Source organism: Emydura macquarii, unplaced genomic scaffold, assembly GCF_026122565.2.
Source record: "Emydura macquarii macquarii isolate MOO-44397 ecotype Brisbane River unplaced genomic scaffold, CSIRO-AGI_Emac_v2 contig_3470, whole genome shotgun sequence".
In the NCBI taxonomy this organism is placed as follows: Eukaryota; Metazoa; Chordata; order Testudines; family Chelidae; genus Emydura; species Emydura macquarii.
In genome coordinates this window covers 6,025,149-6,047,182 of record NW_027133607.1, presented here as the reverse complement: position 1 = coordinate 6,047,182, position 22,034 = coordinate 6,025,149, and the positions used below count along the sequence as shown (strand labels likewise).

General features: G+C 43.2%; 1 protein-coding gene across 2 annotated transcripts in view; it reads left to right on the top strand.

Annotated features, from left to right (window-relative positions):
• PLXNA4 (plexin A4) overlaps positions 1-22,034 on the top strand; it is a 583,803-nt gene that overhangs the window by 133,698 nt on the left and 428,071 nt on the right. Inside the window, exon 4 of one of the 2 annotated variants that reach the window (XM_067534999.1) lies at positions 19,558-19,733. The exons of the other annotated variant lie outside the window; for it this stretch is intronic. Within the exon in view, the coding sequence (XP_067391100.1) occupies positions 19,558-19,590 (33 nt within the window). The 3' untranslated portion in view covers positions 19,591-19,733. Of the gene's footprint in view, positions 1-19,557; positions 19,734-22,034 lie in introns of those variants that run through there. 2 annotated transcript variants of the gene reach the window in all.

Here is a 22,034-nt window from a genome sequence, read left to right as displayed (position 1 = left end):
TTTTATTTCTTAGAATTCAGAATGATAACACACAAGTACCCAAAAGCAGAGAGAGAGAAGACAGGCTGCTCCCTAACTCACCCCATTTTGCTTTTACCAATTGACTCCGATTGCACACTTCCATCCTTACAGATTCTCTTACCCTGCAAGCAGGACCAGAAAATATCCCTGCTTTTAAAATGATAGTTTGCAATTCCAATGCGGTCTTCAATACATCACAGTGGGAAACAAAAATTGCACTTAATAGGTGACAATGGGAGAATTGCTGCCTCTCTCTCTGCCTCAGTTTCCCCTTCTGTAACATGAAGATGCTGTTTGATACCTTCATGTCTCACAGAGGTATTTGGTGGATTCATTCATATTTATATTCCATTTTGAAAAGAAGGGTAAAGCTCTAGACCATTTTGGACCATTGATTTCCTGGTCTCTGCAGACAGCATAAGGGATGCTATTACTTTGAAACAGTAGATCACAAAAAATCAGAGAGAAGGTCCATGGGGGGTTTCTCACCCTGATCCCTCCAATGTGCATCAGCCCGGATCGGAAGGGAATCTCCTGGGTGAGAGAGGGGTTTGCTGTTTGTGCCCTGCCAGCTTCATAAAGCTCTGAAACGGTGGCACCTCTGCTCCCATTGCCATCATTGGCCTGATGCTTTGCAAATGACTCAGGTGCTCTGGCTGGCAAGAGGGGGGTTGGGAAGAGCTCTCTTTTTTGGGGGGTTTGGCGTTGTCAGCAGTGGGAAGGGAGAGGGTAACATGCAAGAATTCGCTGTATTCCCAGGCAGTGAGTGTTGGACATCCGGCAGTGGTGCAGTTAGAGTTCAATGTTCTCCTCTCCCTACAATAATTGCAATGCTCCCTGTTGCTCTGCCCCTACACTCTCCCCACATCCCACTTGGCTCCTTTTCTCAATGCACATCTCTTGTTGTTGGACTAATTCTTTGGCCAAATACTGAGAGATGCTGTGAGCCCGCTGAGACAGCTGCAGCAAAGCCCCTGAAAGCAGCAGCCCTGCTGGCATTCAGCACCTCTCTGGATTTAGCCCAAGGAGTTTATCTCCATGGATAATGCATTGCAAAGTGCTAAACCAAAGCTTCCAGCTCAGCACAGAGCGGAAATCTCCCCCTGCGCTGTCTTCTGAAGGGAACCCTTACTGAGTGGCCAGGTCTTAGTCAGGAGATTGTGGTGGGAAAATTGGTGGGGGGAGAAGGAAGAGGAGGAGAATTTTGTAGTAATTCAGCTTAGCAAATAGACTGTTGCATCCTCTGGAAAAAGCATGTTATTCTCTCGTAGAGGCAAGGAGACCAAGAGCACTGAATTGATTTGTGAAGGTAAATATGCTACGGATCAGGCTTTCGGAAGCATGCTTCCCAATTGCCCTGTGTGGCTCCACAGTGCAGTGCAAGGAGGCTAATCCCTTTTCTATCGCTAAATTCACCCTTTCGACTCTCTCTTTTCCAATTCTCCTGGAGTAGAGAGGCTCTGATGATTTTTTCCTTTCCCCATTTATGTTTGCCTCGCAGGAATGATTTACCTTGCAATGGCAAAATCATCCTTTAACTCTTTAATTACTGGGGTGACCCGTGCCAGTGAGGCAAACTTTGAGTCATTCAGCTGTATTACAGATCTTCTATGTACTGCACAAGTGATGGTCCATAACTAACTTCATTTCTTGGGATCACTGGGCTTTTACACAGTATGACTGTATTGGGAGGTGGGTAGAGGGGCATTGTACCCAATTTCAGTCCTTGAGGTTAATTACAGGCAAGCACTGAGGTGTTGGATTGTGTGGGATTTCTTGTGAGGTTTTGGGGGATGTAGTGTGAGCTGCTCTTCCCTGTTGTCTGCCACCCTGTGCAGAAGGGGCATGGTTATATATATATAGGCATGCACTTTCAGTCCCAGATTATTTACTTTAGATTTAAGAATGGCGGGAGGGGCGGGGGAGAACTCTCCAAAAATGAGAGCATAAAGTGTATGTCCTGTGTCTAACAGACTGCAGCAGCTCTGAGAACAAAATGGCTGATGGGTGGAATTTTTCAAAAGCACCTATGTGACTTAGGTGAACATATCACATTAAACGTTAATTAAATTAAAAGTAAATGGGATGTCTGCTTCTAAATCACATAGGCTCTTGGAAATCCCACATGCCATGTCTGCAGATAGGCCGATTTTTAAAAAAAATTAAAGATACAGTTCACTGAAAAGAGGCATGACACGTCCAAATAGAGCGGCTCGAAAATTCTCCAATAAACCATTTTTTCATTCGGAAAGTACCATTTTATCTAAATCAAAACTTTCCGTATGACTGTCGATTTCAACAAAATTTTGTTTAGAAAAAGAATTTGAAAAGAAGTGTTTCAGTAATGTCGACATTTTTGGAAAAGAATGGTTCGACTTTCTGTCTTGAAGCAATTTTCATTTCAAAATTTATTTTCTATTATATAATGGAAATAAATGTTAAGTTAAAATCGAAACAAAAATTCAGTTTTGACCAAAAACAGTATTTTTTGAGAAAATATCATTTAATAGGAAATCAGGAAATTGGACATTTCAAAACAAAAACAAAAATTTCAGAATTTCCTGTGAAACAGAAAATCTGGTTCCCATGGAGTTCTGCTTTCAAATTGCAGACAGCAGAGGCTCCTCCCTTTCCTCTTTGGGTTGACTAACTACATAGTGGTGCTAATACTTGCCTTCTTTTGCACTTACAGTAATAATGATCAAATTCACAGTCCCTCTGTGCAGGTGCCAGAGTATGTATCTCTCCTTGTGCCCTCTTGCATAACCACACAAGGAAGCATGGATCACTGTTGTTAAATGTTTCCAGAAGAATGATCAGAGATCTGAGCTCTATTTTTCATGAAAAGTATAAAGAGCTCCTAGATAGTATCAAGACCTTTCAGTTTCTTTTTTCCTCCCTGTGTAGCTTTTCAAGTGGTAAACTAGCCTGTGTATCTCTGAGCCATTTACAAGCTGAAGGAGGAAGCGCAGCTCTTTAAAGGAGGACAATGCTGTGCTTTGCCATAATTACAGCAACATGGACAATGTTCTGTTTGTATACGGTCATTATAAATTCTTTATAAACATGTAGAAACCAACCCTCAGATTTCTGTCTGATCTCCATGGGAAATTAGTACTGCTGAGATGAGATGGCCCTTTCTTAAACACAGAGGGAAGGCTGTTCATCCTCATTATTGTTCCGTCTTGGAACTCGTATGTTGGACAACTGGAGTGTGATTGTCCCCTTGCATACACTGGTGTAAATTAGGAGTAACTGTACTGGAGTAACTGGAGCTCCTCAGGTGTCAAACGTATGTAAGTCAAACAAGAATCAACTCCATGCTTCTGCAAGAAAGCAAACGTTTGTAGAGAAACGTATAGAGCCTAATGCTGCTCCCACTGAAAGCAAAGGTAAAATACTAGTGACTTTAATGGGGGCAGGATTTGGACCAATATTCTATGCAATTTATTGGAGAGAAAGAATTAAGGAAATCTGGTGATGATCAATCATATTTTAAACTTGAACAAGGGTGCAATTTCTCTCCAAGATCAATAATGAGCAGAGGTGGACTTGAGTCATGCAGTTCAAATGAAGATTCACATTACACTTTCCCTGACTTTGTGGGGAGGGTTAGAGCTGATTTTGTGGTACAAACCAATGTCTTAACATTAAAGAAACCCTAATTCTGGTGCAAGGGCCTATATAAATTCAACCCTTCCCCCATCCTGTTTTAATTGGAATAACAATAGAAAAAAATCAGACAAGAATAATATATTATATTGAGTGCTACCAGCTTCCCACATTCTTCTTATACTATAGCAAATCATAAATGCTAAATCTAAACTTTTCTAAAGTCCCTTTTGAAGAATGTCTCCCTCCCAATTTTGAGGACTAAGAGCCTAATCCAAAGCCTATTGAAGTCTATGGGAATCTTTCCATTGCCTTCAGTGGGCTTTGTTGCTACTCATATCCCAGTAATTATTCAGCATTATTTACTCTTAATTAGTGTCACCATAGATCACTGTGTGTGTGTGTGTGTGTGTGCGTGTGCGCGCGCACTTGTCAGTGCAATGATGCCCATCATTGAGACTCTTTGCCCCCTGCATTGTTTGGTGGCTGTGTTCTCCAGGGCAAAGTGCGAGCTGTAAAATGATGACAATCTGTTTAATGGAAACCTAGCTGGAGACATGGCCACCACCTCAATTAATCTGTAACTAATGCCAGCCCCAGCAAGGTAAAAGGTTGTGGCAGGTGCAGTGGTGGAAGCCTCTTTAGCCTGTCTCTTAAGTGTACTGACCTTTGGAGTTGGGGTCACTCATGATGTTTTGATGCATGCCCCATCACTGTTGCCAGCTGATGGGAGCCTGTGGGTCTGAACTGATATTTCAGGTAAAGCTCAGTTCAGCCTGCTTCGTTTCTGCTGACAGGCCAGAGCAAGCCTCTGCATTAAACTTGGCTTAATAACAGGGGTTTATACAGGCCAAGGCGAGTGAGCTGCAAGTGCAGGGGAGATTTCTACACACATTCAGAGTGTGCAATGCTCATGCAAATAAGAATCTGATGTTGGGACCCATCCTGCCTTTCTCATGGGGGCTGGGTGTGGAAGTAATTCCGAAGAACAGAACTTCGTTGCGTATCTTTCACACAAACTGTGCCCCACTCCCAAAATGCTTTTAGAGAGTGAAACTTCCTCCCACTGCACCTCCATCTGAGACTTGTACCAAAATCTCATTGACATGAGTCCTGAGTCATGGCAGTTTAGACAATATTTTTCTCTACAATTTCATCACGCACATAGGGACCCAAAAGAACTTTAGACATGATAAACTTAACTTCAGAAGCTCAATGACTTGAGGCAGAGAAGTGTCATCATTACAGATGGTTGAAAAATAGGGGATTTTTTTCCTATGCAAAATTGTGGCTTTTCATCCCCACACCCGCTCAAAAAAGTTGTTGTTTTTTTTAGCAAAATTGAATTTTTTAGGAAATCAGACAGTTACCACAAAAATGTTTTGTTTAGCGGAAAATCTGATTTTCCATTAAAAAAAGTGTCTGGAAAATTTTCAACCAGCTCTAATTGTTGACCCCATTTTACTGATGAGGAAAACTGAGGCACAGAGGCAAAATGAATAGCCTAAGGTCATACGGCAAGTCAGGGAATAGATCCAGGAGTCCTGACTAGGGCTGTGCACAATTTTTTGAAGGAATCAAGAGACACCAAGGTATGGTCAGGGTGGTATAAAAGCCTAGACTGGTGGAGCAGGTGGAAAACCACAGATCTGAAGACGCAAGCTTGAAATCAGATCAGTGTGTTTGGCTTCAGCTTGTCTGAGAGAGACATTTCAGCTCTGTTCTAAACCTAGGTTCCAGTTTGGGCCCATCTCTAAGTTAAGTCAATTGTCACAAACCCCAAACTCAGGCTAGGTTGATGAGAATTATGAGTGCTCTGCAACAGTCTGTGCTGATTTACAGAATGATGTGGTAACCATACAGTACTAAGCGGTTTCAGATGGCTTTGATCCAAAACCAGGCAAATCTCTATCCAAGCGGCCCGGTTCTGCTAAGAATTGTTATGGTCATTCCAGTTCCAAACTCCCAGTCGAGGGGTGTGTGTCAGAGACTGAGTGGGAATGTCTACACTACTACTGTTAGCAGGGGTATAGCCATGTGGCATTAATGGCAAGGAGGGCATGCCAGCATTCACACCACCTAATCCAGAGTTTCAATAAACCACAGCCCTACCTGTGGTCCCTCTCTCTTCTAGTGCTTAGCATTCTGCCTCTTGTGGGTGCTGTCAGGGGGAGTTGATGTAATGGATGAGTCACCCCCATCTGTCACCAGCGGTTGACGCTATTGACTGCCATTTGCTCACTTCTGTTTGCTTTGGTTTCCTTTATGTCACTGATACACATGAACATACTGCTGATCATTTTGCTTGCATTGGTCCCAGTGTATCATGTGTACCAGAGGTTTAGCATGAGGAAGGAGGGTACTGGCTACTTCTTGGATGGGTCTCAGTAACAGAAATAATTTTAACCCTCAAGGTGCCCATGTGTACTGCCAAACACACTGTCAAAAGCTGGGTGGCAGGATGCCGGTATTCTGTTCTGAGGTCTGCTAGTGGTGTGTAACTGCTCTTGGGCCTCAGTTTCTCCATCTGTAATGTGTAGATGAGACCCATCTCATATGGAATGAAGATCAGTTCATTAAAATTTTTTGTGTGCTTTTAGATCCTCAAATGAAAAATGCTCTACAAGTACAAAAGAGTGTTAATGCATTATATGCACCTAACAAAGCCCAAAGGGGGCTCCTTGCATCTTAGGGAAGGCCCTCATGGGATTATCTGGAGAAGATATCATCAGTTTGTTGGATGGATGGGATGGGTGGTGGGGATATGAACCAAGCCTTTTTGAATTTCACCCATGTTTTGTGCCTGGCTTACATCGTGCTCACAAACTTGCGTCATTTTTTCTTTGATCCCAGCTGGTTTGCCTGTCCATCTCCTACCCACAACATGCTCTTTGCTATCGGGAACAGGATCTCTGGAAACCACATTCTATGCCAAATCGGGAGGAGTTAATTGTTAGAGTGTGTGTCAGCCCTGGTAACTCTGTACTGACTGTGTAGAGCCAGTGGCCTTTCACCAGGTTGTAGGCATGGGTGTGCCAGTGCTACCCATCCTAACTGTGGGTCCCTAGACTGACTCTGACATCACAACTGAGCTAGGAACCTGGAGCATACTGGAGAGAGGTTAGGAACAGAAGGGGATGGGGAAGTTTGGAGACTGAATGGCTAACATTCTCGTAGAGAATTCTCTTCACCAATATTTTGGGGATGGACAGATTTCCTCCAAGACTCCCCCATTTTTTTAATTTGTTGGCCACTGAAAGGCCTAGATTGGGCTTACCCACCTGCACATCCAAGACAGGGCTGGTTGATGCTCCCTTTGAAGTTCATTAATGTTGCTTTGGGGCCCTTTTCAGGGGGAGGATTCATTCAGTTGAGAGGCTGAGCATGCTTCCTCCACAGCCTTCCCTGCTCCCTTCGACCTGGGACATGAAGGATCTGAAACCAGCACCCAGAGTCTCTGTCTATCAGTCTCACTTACTTTCGATGGCCCCCATCACTATTGTGTCTGAGCACTTGCATGTTTCTGAGACACAAAGAGAGCTGTTCCCTTTCTATTGCACATGTATAACTGCAAGCAGCTTTGATTTAAAACAGAGCATTTGGCAAGCGATTAGTCCATAAAATATTCTAATCACTGATGGTGTTTTAAATTAAATGTGTAATGAGGTCTCTCTTATTTGGTGGGGGTGGGAGGAGCGCTAGTGGTCGGGTGGCAAGGGGAATTGAGGTATATAAAAATTGGATTCCAATTTCACAGCTAGATCTAGCCTCTCCTGCTCCCTGTATGTGCTTTATAGAGTGTGATTGTGCTACTACCTCGGGCACCGGCTATCCGCTTGTATGTGTTGAGCTGGCTGAGTCCCTGGGGGAGCTCATCTGTTTGTGTTTGCGAGGATAGACATGGCAGGGTTGTTTGGACAGATCCCACGATGTGCTAATTAGAAGTTAAAGATCCACTTTCCAGCATGAGACTTGAATGCATTAGGGTGGGGAGCGCATTATAATACACTGGCTTTTTTAGACTGCACGCCACATTAAAACCAACTGTGCTCCTTTGATCCATGCCATTAAAATAATTCCAGGGACAAACACAAATGGGATAATAACTAATTTAACTGGAATTATTGGAGAGAAACCTTGCAGAGGATTAGAATATACAAAGCAAACTGTAATTGTTCAGAGTGGGGTCTGAGGCCTGCTTATCTATTCTATTCATCTCTCTGCTGCATCTGTCCATCTACTCTCTCAGCTGCCCATTAGCCATCATTTAACTACTGTTTCTGCCTTTTGTCTGTCTACTTTGTCTAGCCACTGTATCTGCTTCTTACTTATAACTGCTATAACTAACTAACTAAGTCAGATTCAGTACAGAAGATATATATTAGGACCCTGTCTACACTTACCTCTGGGATTCGGTGGCAGTCGACAGGAGTTACGCAAAAAACTTGCGTAACTCCGGTCAACTTCTCTGCTTCTCCTCTGCGCACCGTCTTCACTGCACTGCGCCGATGGGAACCATGTTCCCGTCGACACAGTGCAACGCCACTTGTGAAGGTGGTCTTAGTATATCGATTTCTGAATCGACTGAGCGGGTCTTCACTGACTGCTCAGTCGATCCAGAGAAATCGATCTAACGGCGACAAAGTTGCCACCATCAGTGTGGCCGTAGCCTAGATATGGTAGGCCAGATTTTGATTTAATATATTTTGGCATAAATCTGAAGTAACTTCATTGAAATGACTGGTGTTTCTCTGGATTTACACTTGCATGACTTAGAGCAGAATTTGACCCAACATGTAGTTGACAGGTAATAGGCAGCTCAAGATTAGCTACCTGTTTATCCTGTGTCTAAAGAGAAGTTCTGGTTTTAGTAGCCTGAATGTGGGGCTAGGATTCAGGAAACCTGGGTTCTAGTTCTGGCTCTGGCATTGATGTCTGTGAGATCTTGGGCTAGTCACTTCACATGTTTGCCCCATATTTTCCCTCTCTACAAAGGTGGGTAAGCATCATCATCCCTTTTTAGTGACGTGCCTTCAGATTTAGAGATAAAATAGCACTATATATGCCAAAAGTGGCAGTGTTGCTGTGGCTGCCTATTTTCTAACCAATGTCCCTATCTATCATCCATCTGTTGCACTCAACCACTGTATCTGACTATTATCTATCATTTGCTGTACCTGTCTGTTTATAGTGAGTGCCTGTTTATCATCTCTGTACTGTACCTATCCATCATCCATCTATTGTATCCAGCTACTCTATTACTTATCCATCGATTCTATCTCTCCATTTACTGTATCTGCCTATGATCTACCATACCTCTATCTGGTATCTATCTTTTCTCTTCATCTACCCTCAGTTGTTCATTTAGATGCCATTTACCTATTCATTGTTTGTTTTGCATTTTAAAATCACTGTCCATTTTTGCTCGGCTACTGGGTATGTTTATTGGAACTTATTTTGTATTAGGTTATTAATTAAAGCAGAGTTATAATGGGAACCCTTTGGAATTGCACATTGCATGTTACATCCACAAGATGCCTCAATACCAATATTTTATTCCTGTGAAAAACAAAGGAATTAGATATGTTTTCACATTTGTCTTAAAGCCTGACCATCTTGCTCACATAATACAAGGTGTAGCTAATGACTAGAGCTGAATATCTCCAAAACCGCCATGGAAAACTCCTTCAAGTCAGTCTGGGGGGAACATACGTAGTATGCAAGAGGAATAATTAAATGAAATTAAGGAGCTGTATTGATGATGTGTCTTTGTAAACTAAAGAAAACACAGACCCCGGAGGCCTGTAGGAATCTGGTGCTTTGAGTATTCTTTAGGCTTCCATGGATTTTTGTCTGTGTGTATAAAGTATTGTTAACCCCTGAGGAAATTTAGTGCACAGGATCAATGAACATAACACATACATGTCTAATAATAGAAAATGGGATTGACGTGTTGTTCTGGTAAAATCGCCCCAGCAGTTAATTTTGCTGCTGCAACAAACACATCAATAAGGTTCCCTGCTGATTAATGAAAGGGTCTGGGGATATAACATGGAGTTTGAGAAGACGGTGGGGTTTGGCTTTTCCTAATACTAGAATTTTGGGGCAATGGAAAGATGAAGAATTTTCATTCTAGCAAGGAAGATGTGTACCTGGGAAATATGCACAATAATGCTTAACACTTCTCTAATACATTGTTTCTGAAGGCTAATTAATTTAGTCTTGTCATACCTGAGAGGTAGGGTAGTGTCACGACTTCCATTTTACAGAGAGGTAACAGCCAGGAGAGATGAAGTGACTTGTCCAAGGTTACCCAGTGATCAATGCCAGAGTAGGAAATAGAACCCAGACATCCTAATTCCTGGACTTTATCTCCTGCTGTAAAACCTTCCCAGAAACCTTGACAAAAACTAGACTCCAAATCATGAATTCCTTGCTGCTTTGAGGCACACAGACTTCATACAAAGGCCAATAAAAATTACCATATCTGAGTTTAAAAAAATCATTGAATCTCAAATCCCCTGTAGATCTGACACTGTATAAATTTTAGAGTATAAGCAAAACAATTCTGCATTTGCTGTTTTCAGAAATGACTGATTGAGAAAATGGGATGAAAATCTTTTCTTTGCCTGGCTTCTCTCTTTCAGGGGTGGAGGGCAGTGGGTTTGGAGTTTTGGATGATCCAGAGTTCAAAATGTTGGTCTGTGTCTTCTGAATGTTGTTCTGTTGCCTACCCTCATTTAACTGTAGGGCTGGAAAAGGCCTATATGGGCACATCAGTTCATCTCCCTGGTAATGCAGGATTGTTTCCCATTGTGCATTTACTAACTTTGTCCAGCCTAGAGTTAAATAACTGAAGTCATGGGGCTTCCACCACTTCCCTTGAAAGTCTGATCGATAGCCAGTATATCTGATAGTGCAGTCTGATCAGATCACAACCATTTCATTTCTGGTTAGAGCAGATTGAAATATTCTGGGTTTTTTTAGGTAATTACATAACTTAAATTCAGCTTAAGCTTTCTTCACAAACCTTGGCTGCTTCTGGAGTTTCCTCCCTCTCTGCGTCTACTTCCTGCTCCAGAGGGCTATGCCCATCTCTCCTATAGCCTAATGGAGATAACAAGCCACACCTGCCTCAGTGAATCAGTAGAAAGTACTCAGCTTCTTTCTGTCCCATTCTAACATGCATCATGCATCCTGCCATCTTGTTGCCATCCTACCACCTTTATCCTATCACTTAGCCAAGCTATTCACATTTAGCTCTTTGCTCAGAAATCAATCCCTCCAGCCCCCTGATCCTTTTTTGTTACCCTTCCCAGAACTCCATCCAGCTGGTTAATAATCTTTCTGGTAATGTGGTGGTGACCAGGACAAGTATTCCAGGATCAGTCGCACACAGAGCTGTGTAAAGAGCAATGGTTATCTTGCTCTCATGGACAACTGTTTCATACCTGACATAAACTTACATTGCATGTAGTTGCCATATCACATTGCAAACTCACAATCAGTAAAAATAAACCCCCTAAATCAGAATAAAGACCAGGCAACCTAAGTATAAATAGTTGAACTTGTACCACAGCATATAGCTCCAGAGATGGGGAGTAGTTGGAGTTTTCAAAGCACCCTTCCTGTCACCAAGAACTCAAAGGAGATGCCATGCAACTAGATTTCGTCTGTGTTAATGTTTCAGTGTTTGTTCTAATAACGAGAGTCCTGTAGCACTTTAAAGACTAACAAATTTAATTTCTGCAGGCATAAGCTTTCGTGGGATGACGAAGCGGGTTGCAACCCATGAAAGCTTATGCCTGAAGAAATTAAATTTGTTAGTCTTTAAAGTGCTACAGGACTCTCGTTGTTTTTGCTGTATACAGACTAACACGGCTACCCCTCTGGAACTTTTCAGTGTTTGTTCTGTTGTTCAATTCAATGTTGTAGGTGTTTTTGCTGCTTAGGCTGCAAAATCTTCAGAGCAATGAGATGTTAGCTGTAGTAAACCTGTTGCACAGCTCTCTGTGTGTTTATGGAGATGTGCCTGATCAGTAAAATTTGGATCTGGGCCCAAATTTCAAATGCTCCAGATTTTAGGGATGTTTAGATCTGGTCCTTCAATTAGAGTATCCAAAACTAGGCATGGATTTGTAATCTCCTCTTTCCCCCAACCCCTTCCAGACTCAGGAGTATTGGGATTGGGATGCAATCCGTCTCTCTCTCTCTAAATAACGAGGGAATTATCCCTCCGGGGTGCTCTGTGAGAGACTATCTGGGACCCATGTGTTAGATGGTTAATTTTTGTGTCCACACATACCTTATCAAAGAGGAGCAATCTACATCATCCAGAGGCTGCTGGGCAGCGAGCAGTCTCATCCACTGCAGTGGATACTGTACTCTTCCATAGTTCATTAAGGATCAGCTAAGAAGTCACCAGGGGAGGGGATATCTGTGTGTTTCTGTTAGATCTGGGTTCTTTCCAGCATGGATAAAAAGCAAGCAGTGTGTCCTGAGAAGTCAACATATTGGGTTTTTTTTATTCCTGTCAATTAATCTACACTGAACAAGATGCTGTTCTCCCCAGAAGAAGAAGAAGAAGTGCACAGCGTTATTCTAGTGTGTAGTACTTTATGGGCCAGATTCTGATACCATTTATACTGGTGTAAGTCTATTGAAATTACTCCTGATTTACATCAGTGGGAGGAGCATAAAGCCCCATATCTACAAAGCACTGGGAAAATATTGGTTAACTCTCATAACGCACCTGAGATAATGTGGCATCATCCCTGTTTTCCAGATGGGGAAACTGGAGCACTGATAATTTAAATGATTTACTCATGTCTTCATAGGAAATTAGGGAAGAGCCTGGATTAGAATCTGGGAACTCTCAAATCCTTGGCTCAGTCATCTAGCCCACACTGTTGCTCTTATAACAGAGCTCCAATGTTGTCCCGTGTCTTGACATTTCCCTCCCCTATTCCTATTTTTTTTTCCTCCCCTCAGATGAGAGGCAGAGAAACAAGCTGTATGAAGGTTCTACTGAACAATTCGTTTCAATTTGGGGTCTAATCTCATGGCATTTATTTTTTATTTTATGAATCCTGTGTACCACGGAAAGCTAAGCGTTAAGATACTCTTATATAACAGTGGGTCTTATGTGGGGCTGACAGACATGATGCCACTGCCTATATCTTTCTTCATGGACCATTTCAAGCTTAACTTAGATGACTGCTCCACCTTGGCATGATTACCTGTTCATTGGGAACTGGACTGAAACTACTAGCTTACTTCATGTAGGCCACTGAACAACCATTATAAGGCAATCACTTCTGGTTATTACTGACTTGGTCTAGATTTGCACCAGTGACCTAGAAGTGAAAGGCTCAGTATCTCCTTCCCCACAGAATCACAGAAATGTGGGGCTGGAAGGGACCTTGAGAGGTGATCTAGTCTACCCCACCCCCATGCTGAGGCTGGATTAGGTCTTCTGGGTCAGCTAGTTTCTTACTTTCTCTTCTCTAAACAATTGGGTTCATGCAGGAAAGTTTCAATTACCTGAGTGGAGTCTGGGGTCAACTGGGCAGGCTGGGTGGCACGAGAGTGTGAAGGAGAGAGCACACACTAAAATAGGTATTTGAACACAGTTCATTAGCAGGTTCTTGCCTCCGTCCTGCTACAGGGAGCCACACTGATGTCTCTGGGGTCTGGCTGAGCCTTCAAGCTTTATAGCAGCCCAGTTTGAATATCAGGCTGCAGCAGGTCCCATAAGTGAAAGTGATCATGGCTGGCTGGAAAGACATCACCGACGCTGGCCAGGTTCAGCCTCAAAGCTGTTCTTTTGCGCAGGAAAGATTATGTGAAAGGAGCTCAGATGGAGCCAGCGCAAGTGTTTACAAAGGCGTATGAAGACGGCCCTTGCCTTCTGGCATCAGCACCGAGCTGTTCAGCCTCCTTTATGTCTCCTGAATGAAGTTTTCACTTGTGTGTCAGGATCTGGCATGTTTACATGTCTGGGGGAAGAATCAGTCACATGTTGCCTCTGTGCTGCTTGAACTCCACTTCCCAGCATTGTTTCAGGGATTCTGAGCTGACAAGCAGCCTGGCTTAGTGCTTAGTGCTGGGGAACAAAGAATCACAAACCATGGCTCACATGCGGGGAGGCTACAGCTGTAAATGCCCAACAGGGCATGGGGTTGGGGGAAACATCAGAAAGGTGGGAGAAGCACCCGAAAACGTAGATATCCATGGTTCTCAGCCTTTTCCATACTGGATCCCTGCCTCTTATCTTACTGGAATTTAGCAATATGGGAAGGAGAGGATGGTTGTGATTACCCCAGGGGTCATGGCCCCCAGGTTACTCTTACCCCTGGGCTATCCTAATCAATCCCACCATCTATTGCACTCTTCACAGACCTGTAAATGTTTTGATCAGACTTATTTAACTAGCCTCTTCTGTGTGATTCAGTCAACAGTTCCAAGGAGCTAGAAATACCCATGTGTTTGCAGCAGCCCCTTTTGTATGTATGCTCCTTTTGCTTTGCTGTAGCTTTCTGATGTCCTCTCTCCCAATGCAGGTGTTGTTGGCTTTTATTCTTCGCAACCCAATATGCCTGTTGGGATCTATTAGTCTACTCATGTGACTGCCCCATTAGCTGCTCTAACTAAAGCCTCAGGCAAACAGTCATTGAGGCAAAGAGTTTAAACAGGATATTTTTATTATAAAAATAGGATTAGATATTCCTATGAACAAGAATAACATTAGCATCTGTGCCAGATCAGTTGACATGATCCCAGTCCTTGTATCATAAGCAGATTGCCTATATGGTAATCCCTAACAGTCCCTTCCACCAAATAACATTGCACAGCCATGGTATTATTTCCATAGCACCATTGGTGCGAGTAGTGCTTTGCACACAAAGACGTTGATCCTATCTTGAGGAACTTACATTGCAGTGGTACAATACTAGAAGGGACTACATGGTGCTGAGCATCCTTCCTTCTAACAGAATCTGTTGATTTCAGAGGGTGTGTAGGGTGCCTGGCATCACACAGGGAGATGCTCAGTACCTCTTAGCATCCTGAGGTAAGACACAGCTAACTCAGTAAAAGGTGGTAATAGTGACCAGGGTGGGTGTGAAGAGAGGGAAGCAGATTTGCACACTGGGAAAGGAAAACAGCTGCTGGAGGAATATTGGTTTGCAAGGCCAGGGACAGGGATCAGCTGGTCTTGATTTTCACAGATTTCTGCTTTGTGAGGAATTTTTATTCGGCTGCATTCAGTCTTTGCTGTAGCCACAGGCAGGACTCTGTCCTAGATGGATGGACATCTCCCATGTCCCTGTTGTAATGAAGGTGCAGCAGTGTCTCTGTACGTTGCTAACACCACTCTGCCATGTGTGCTCGGTTGATTGGCTCACGATACAAGAATGGCAAAATGGCACAGCATGTCCAAATGTTTCTTTGCCTGTAGGTCAGTTTTCCATGGGAATGCATATGAGCTGGTCTTCTGAGCTTAGCACTGAAAGGTAAGAGCAGAGCCAGCAATGGCACCTCCAGAGCCCCAGGGAACACACACTAGGAGGACTTTCCGTATCTGAACAAAACTTTGGTAGTCATGAGCTCAGCTAGGAAGCAGCTGCTAGGGGGACTGCTGGTGTATGCACTGGCCAAGTGTCCTGTGCCCCCCGCTAGTGACTGCTCCAAATAAACAAGGAGAGCCTACTGTTGCTACCATCTTTTTGAGTTACTCTTCTGCTCAAGAGGCAACTTCTTTGCTGTGGAAGGCTCAGTTTCAACCCCTGTTAGTGACCTTGCTGAGGGATGCTACATTGGCAGGTCTGAGATTTTTTTTAACTGTGTTTCCTTTGAATGTTTTTTGAAGATGTCTTAATTCTGGCCGGTATATTATCCTAGTAGAGATGGGGACAAGCCTGCGTTTCTGTGTATGCCTGTGCATTCTCTCTCTGTGCTGTATTATATCCTTGTGTTTTACTTTAAGAGATCCTGACGCTGTAGTTACCAATAACCCTTTTCTTCATGGCTATAGTGGCCAAATTCTAATATCAGCAATTTGGTTCCAATCCCCTTGAAGTCACTGATCCCATTTACCTGAGAGCAGAATCTGGCCAGGGAATCTGAGCTCATGCTTTTGAGGGAAGTGGAGGTTACCTGGGGTCAGTAAGATCAGCCTGGCAGGGAGGCCTGTAGTAAGGAATTGCTGTTACTAAATGTTTCCATGGTTCCATAGATCTGCTGTACAGAAATATATGGGGGCAAGTCCCTGCCCTGCAGCCCTCACAGCCTAAATAAAGTCTAATGCAGTGAGTGATGATACTAGACAATCTGGGAAGGAGGGTTACATCAAATAAAGATCACAGGCCAGATTCTGATCTCAGCTACAGCAGAATAAAACTGTGATAACCCATTGATTCTAGTTGAGCCATTCTGGATTTACACTGAGCTCAAGATCTAGTCCCATGTATTTGTACGTATGTTGTCTTGTTAGTCTTAGTTGCTCATGATTAATCTTGGAGGCCTAGCATATGTCTGTGGCCTGATGCATCCTCCCCTGCACTGTGATGCTTCACCTGCTTACCCCACAGTGACTTTTAAAAAGGAAGTATTAGTGTTAGTGGAAGGGAGGCAGACACAGACTGGAGTTGGGTGGGGGATGGTGGTAGTAGGATAGCTGAGAATGGATCGCTGAGATGGGACCAGATTTTAAAATTGGCTCATTTCGATGCACCAGGCAATCTGTTTGGTAGCACCCAAGTGTCAGGCTTATTTTAGCTCATTCTGCTGCCACCTTCAGCACCTTGCCCCTGAGAACGGAGCACCACAAGCCATCTAGAAGAGCTCTCATTCCTAACGCAGATGCTCTTACCCTGGCAAATGTTGGATTGTGTTGTTCCAGAGTTGCCGCACTATCACCAATAATTGCCAGCAGGGGTTGTATTCTAATTTTATTATAAATGATATCAACAGTCACCTTTAAATCCTTCTAATGCTAAACCCTGAGCTGGCACAGAGCTTGTGACTAGCTTCTGTTTCAGAAAAGGGATCTTGCCAAGAACTGTGGGGCGTCCTTTGAAGATTAGGAAGTAAGTGCTATAAAATTATGCAGACTTATTATTATTTGTTCTCTGAAAACATCTGAGACTCCTTTTTTCCTCTCCTAAAATGAAGGCAGCTTTAAGGTGGCCCTGAACAGATCAACAGTTCAGCAGAGCTGGACCCCTCTATGATGGCTACTAACTCCTATTCCTCTTCAAAGGCTTGTGCAATGTTGTCTACTAGGTGAGATGGAAGGAAGCAGCCATTTTACACCAGCAACACAACACAGTTTAATGTTACAAAGGGTCACTCTATTGGTGGCTTACATCCAAGGATGTCAAAACACAGTCCGTACAATCATTAATTATCCCTCTCTACACCCCAAGAGTCAGAGGACAATAAGATCTGTTAATAATAACCACCAAATGGACTGCTGTTTTCCTGCCCATGGTAACATGAAGCTGGAGAGCAATGAGCTGTTGGACTCTCATGGGACTGGAATTTGACTAGCCATTGGGGCAGGTGATCATTTTACAGGTCTCGCTGTATTATCACATCCATTTTAAAGATGGGAAAACTGAGGCATAGCAAACCAAAATGTCTGAAAGATGCACTCTAGTTCAATCACATGTCCCTGGGCTCGATGTGGGAATCATTGGGTGATATTCGAAGGCCTGTGTTATGCAGGCAGTCAGCCTACATGATCATAGTGCTCTCTTCTAGCCTTAATATCAGATCCATGGGTGACTTGCCTAACATCATTGAAGGAGTAGAACTCAGGCCTTTACTTCCTTTTTACCACCTGCTAATGGCTAGCCATCTGTGGCTGTAGGGATGCTGCCGACTGTGCCCTGACTTTACTGTGGAAGTGCATAGGAGGGGTAAAAAGATGGTCAGGAGAAGGAGGAAAAGCCCTGCTTTCGACACAGGGAAATTAAGTAATTAGCAAACATGGCAAGAGGAAAGATGAAAAACAAATGCAGTGATTCATGTTTTATGTCTCCTACTGTACAGAACACTTTAAAGTGTCAGACAGCATGACAGTCACTCTTTAAAGCTAATTAAAGTTTTATAATAAATAGAAGCTATTTTAAAAAATTCTATCCATTTGGTGGTGTAGTTCAGTCTAGACACCATGGTGACAAAAAATCCATAGATGGATGAATACACAGATCTGTATTTAAAAAGCTTTCTTTATGCAAATTATTTTCCTTCCTTAAATTCAGAGCAGCCAGTTAATGCAGTAGTAATAATACTATGCTCTTTTATCATGCTGTTCATTTGGGGACTTTAAAGCAAGCCTCCCGGTACCCTCCTGAGGCTAGTAGTTCCTCCTATGCTGTTGACCCATCGAGTAGTCCGGTTCCTCCACTGATTACAATTGCTCACTAGTTGTGGTACTTTTCCCCAGGTGATGCTAGCACATTCAATATCCTCCGCCAGTGTCTTCTGCCACTTCTTCCTTGGCCTTCCAGGCTTTCTTTCCCCCCTTGGATACCCAATTAAATGCTTGCTTAGCAAGTCTCCCATCTTCCATATGGTGTACATGTCCCAACCACCTGAGCCTTCTTTCTTTGATGGTATTTTGTAATGTCTGGTTCCCTTACTCTTCCATTTGTTAGGTTGTCTTTTCATGGAATCTGAGGAATCTATGGAATCCATTTCATAGAGGCATAAACTGAGGCACAGAGTGATTAAGTGACTGAACTAAGGTTATTCAGTAAATTGGTACCTAAGCTGTGGGAACTGAACTCTGCTAGGCAATGCTGCTGAGGAATGTAGTTCCCTGAAAAATTTGCAGGAAGGAATGGACTCTCAGAGATCCTGGAATCAGAACTAAACATACAAATATGTCACGGCACACTATTACTGAAAAATAGCTTACTTTCTCATTTTTACCATATAATTATAAAATTAATTGCTTGGAATATAAATATTGTATTTACATTTCAGTGTATAGTATATAGAGCAGTATAAACAAGTCTATATGAAATTTTAGTCTGTACTGACTTTGCTAGTGCTTTTTATGTAGCCTGACGTAAAACTAGGCAAATATCTAGATGAGTTGATGAGCCTCCTGGAAGACTTTTGCATACCCCCAGAGGTACGCGTACCCCTGGTTGAGAACCAGTGGTTTAAAGCAGTTGCAGAGTCTCCTTTTGGACCAGCTGGGACAAGGTCCAGGGCAAGAGGTCACAAGGGTCAAGAGAGAAAGCGAGTGAGAAAATGGATAAACCGGTCCTTCTCCATGTGATATTTCCATGTTCTTTGTTTTGACACTCTCCTGCTCTTTATCTATGCCTTACTGGTTGGATCTGGTCTTTGGGTCCTGATGCTGGAGCATTCTTGCATACATTTGACATTTTCTTTGTTTGCCAAATTGGGTGCCAATATCCTATGAAGCCTACAGAGAGCAGTGCTGCATGGGCAGAAATTTTACTTCCTGCCTTTCCTGGAAGTAGGCTGAGAAACAGCATTGCTTAGCCTCAGGCCAGGGTTAAGCCATTTAAAGTCAATTGGGGGTGAAGGGAGTAAGGTATGCAGTGCGTGCAAGGAGGACGTCTAGAATACATCCAATATGCTGATCCTCTTTTGCCATCATTTCCTGTTTAAGGTGTAATGTGCAGCATGACAGTTAGGCTGAGATCAAGTGTAGCATGAGTTTTATGTCTGCTGTGGTCTGTATTGGGGACTGTATTCTGCCCATGTGAGCTGGGGAAGGAGAGAGGACTCAATGATCAGTGCGTCTTTTTCATCTGACTTATTATTTATTCATAAGCATCTTTATGGCTCAGTCACCATAGTCACCAACATCCCATGGATGTTAATGAATTAATCCTCCCCAATAAACCTGTGAAGTATGTCATTATCTCCCTTTTACAGATGCGGAAACTGAGACACAGAGAGGCAACATGACATGCCCAAAGCCAGCCAGGAAGCTGGTGCCAAAACTAGGAATAGAGCTTGGATTGTCTATGCTTTTATTCATACAATTATTCTTTTGCCATGCTAGTGGGCTAGTGTTCTGTGATCCTTAGTGTACACTTTTTGGAAATCATTCCCTGATGGCCACCTCATGGGCAGTCTCAGCAGAGAGGGCAATGGGTGGGACATGGAGACTGAACTGACGGTCTGCATTATCTCTGTCAGTGCTTTGCCAGTTGGCCAGATGCTCAGCTGGTGCAACCAGCCTACCTCTACTGCACTGAATTACCCCTACTGTGGATCTGGCCCGTTATTTGGCTAGAGGGTTTGAATCTCAACATCTGAGAGTCTAATTTATATGTGGGAAATATCTATAAAGGGCCTGATTCTTCTCTCAGAAACTGGTGTAAATCAGGAGTGGCACCAGTGAGGTCAATTGAGAAAACTCTGCTATGAGAGGAGTCAGGCCCATTCTAGCTTCTTTGCTCAATCTGAAGTTTCCTCATAGGTAATAAATGCAAGAAAAATGTAATGGGTTGCAATGGAAGCATTTCCCTGAATTCTACCTTGGCCCATTTACAGCTTGATGCCATTTTGTCTTCTCTTGTTGGTGGTGTTTTTCATTAAAGAGCATGGACCTGCTAGACCCCAGGTGAAGTTCAAGTCTGTGCCTCTGAATGCAAGGAAATCCTACAGCTCTTATCAACCCTAATGAAGCAATCAAAGGTCTAATCTCTGCCCAGTTTCAAATAAATGCTCTTTCAACACCTCTGCCTCTTCCCCCTCCTCTTTTTCCATTTACTCCCCATCAGTGCAGCTGATATTTATGCATCTTTATCTCACACATGCCAAAATATACATCAAAACCAATTGAAATTCTAATCCAATTAACATTAAAAGGAAATGAAAGGCCATCGAAATTGGACGTCCCCATTGCATTAGACACAACTCCCCCTTGGCTTAAATATCTCTATGAACCTTGTTAAAATTTAGCATGAGATTCCCAGAGGGCCATCACTTTAATGTTTTGGAGTTGGCACCTCATCCAGGCCTGTTCCTCAGATATCTCCTCCGCTTTATTCGGGGAGTGCTGAAATTATTCTGAAGCTTTCTAACCTTCCTGCCAGAGGGGAGTTGAGGGGGGTCGCTTTCTCTCCCATGAACGGAGGGCCCTGTAATTTAATTGGGTAAACGTTGCCTCTCTGGAAGTGGCAGGGCTATAAAATCCTTCCTTATGTGACTGTGGTTTACCAAGAATGGCTTTTAATGACCCTTTGTCTATGTCATTAAAAACACAAGTGCTTATGCTGGTAGGAAATGCAGCAATCAGAGATGTTCCAGAGGGGTAGCCTTGCTAGTCTGTATACAGCAAAAACAACGAAAGTCCTGTAGGACTTTAAAGACTAACAAATTTAATTTCTGCAGGCATAAGCTTTCGTGGGCTGCAACCCACTTTGTCAGCAATCAGAGAGAGACCCTGAGAGATCCTGGAACACCACATTTTCTCTCACCTTTGTTATGGGGAATGCAGGCACAGGAGCCAAGCTGTTGCCATGAAAATTAACCTGCAGCAAAATTTCAGCATCTCACAATAAGCAAGCGCAGGGTTAAATCTTGCAAATTGCAGAAGTTCAATTAGCAACTTTAAAGCTATGATAGCTCTTTCTGAACTCCCCTGTAGGTCCGTGGGCTCTGCCTGCACGTTCAATACACACCCATGAGCACTATTCCCTTGGGTGTGCAACTTCTGAGCTCAGCCTATGATGAAGAGACAGGGATGGATTCTCATTACCTTGCCACCAGGGTAAACCTGGAGGCACTGTACTGAAGGCAATAGCATTTCTCTGGATTTGCAGTGGTGTATGTCAGAGGTGAATCTGGTTTAAAGACATCCAAATGAGGGAAAATTTACAAATGGATTTCACCATCTCCTTCTGATCCTTTGTGTGTGTGTGTGTGTGTGTGGGGGGGGGGGGGTTCAATGTACTTTTTAGTATATTTTAATAGCCCGTGTTCAGTGTATTAGCAATCAACATTAGCTAGTACACCCTCAGCATCATCATTCTTTGCACTTTGAGAGTTCCTTCCACCTAATGATCTGAAATGGGGAAGTTCATGTAACAAAGTCGAGGCACCCTAGAAACTATCCCGTTGACTTTAAGCTGCACACTGTGGCCATCTGGTAGGGGGTCAAACTGAGATGCCATTACTCCAAAACACAAGTTGTATCAGTTGAGCTAAGTGAGAGTCTTCTTTTGCTGTTAGCAGTATTGGTCGTCTGACTCACAGCAGAGTACTTCAGATTTCATACAGCAGAGAGCACGTTTTTACAGTAACATTCTTCACAATATATTATTGTTTGTAGTTGTCTTACCTGGACTTGTGATAAAAGCACAGGATTGAAAGGGTTGAGACTTAGGTTCTATACCCCTCCC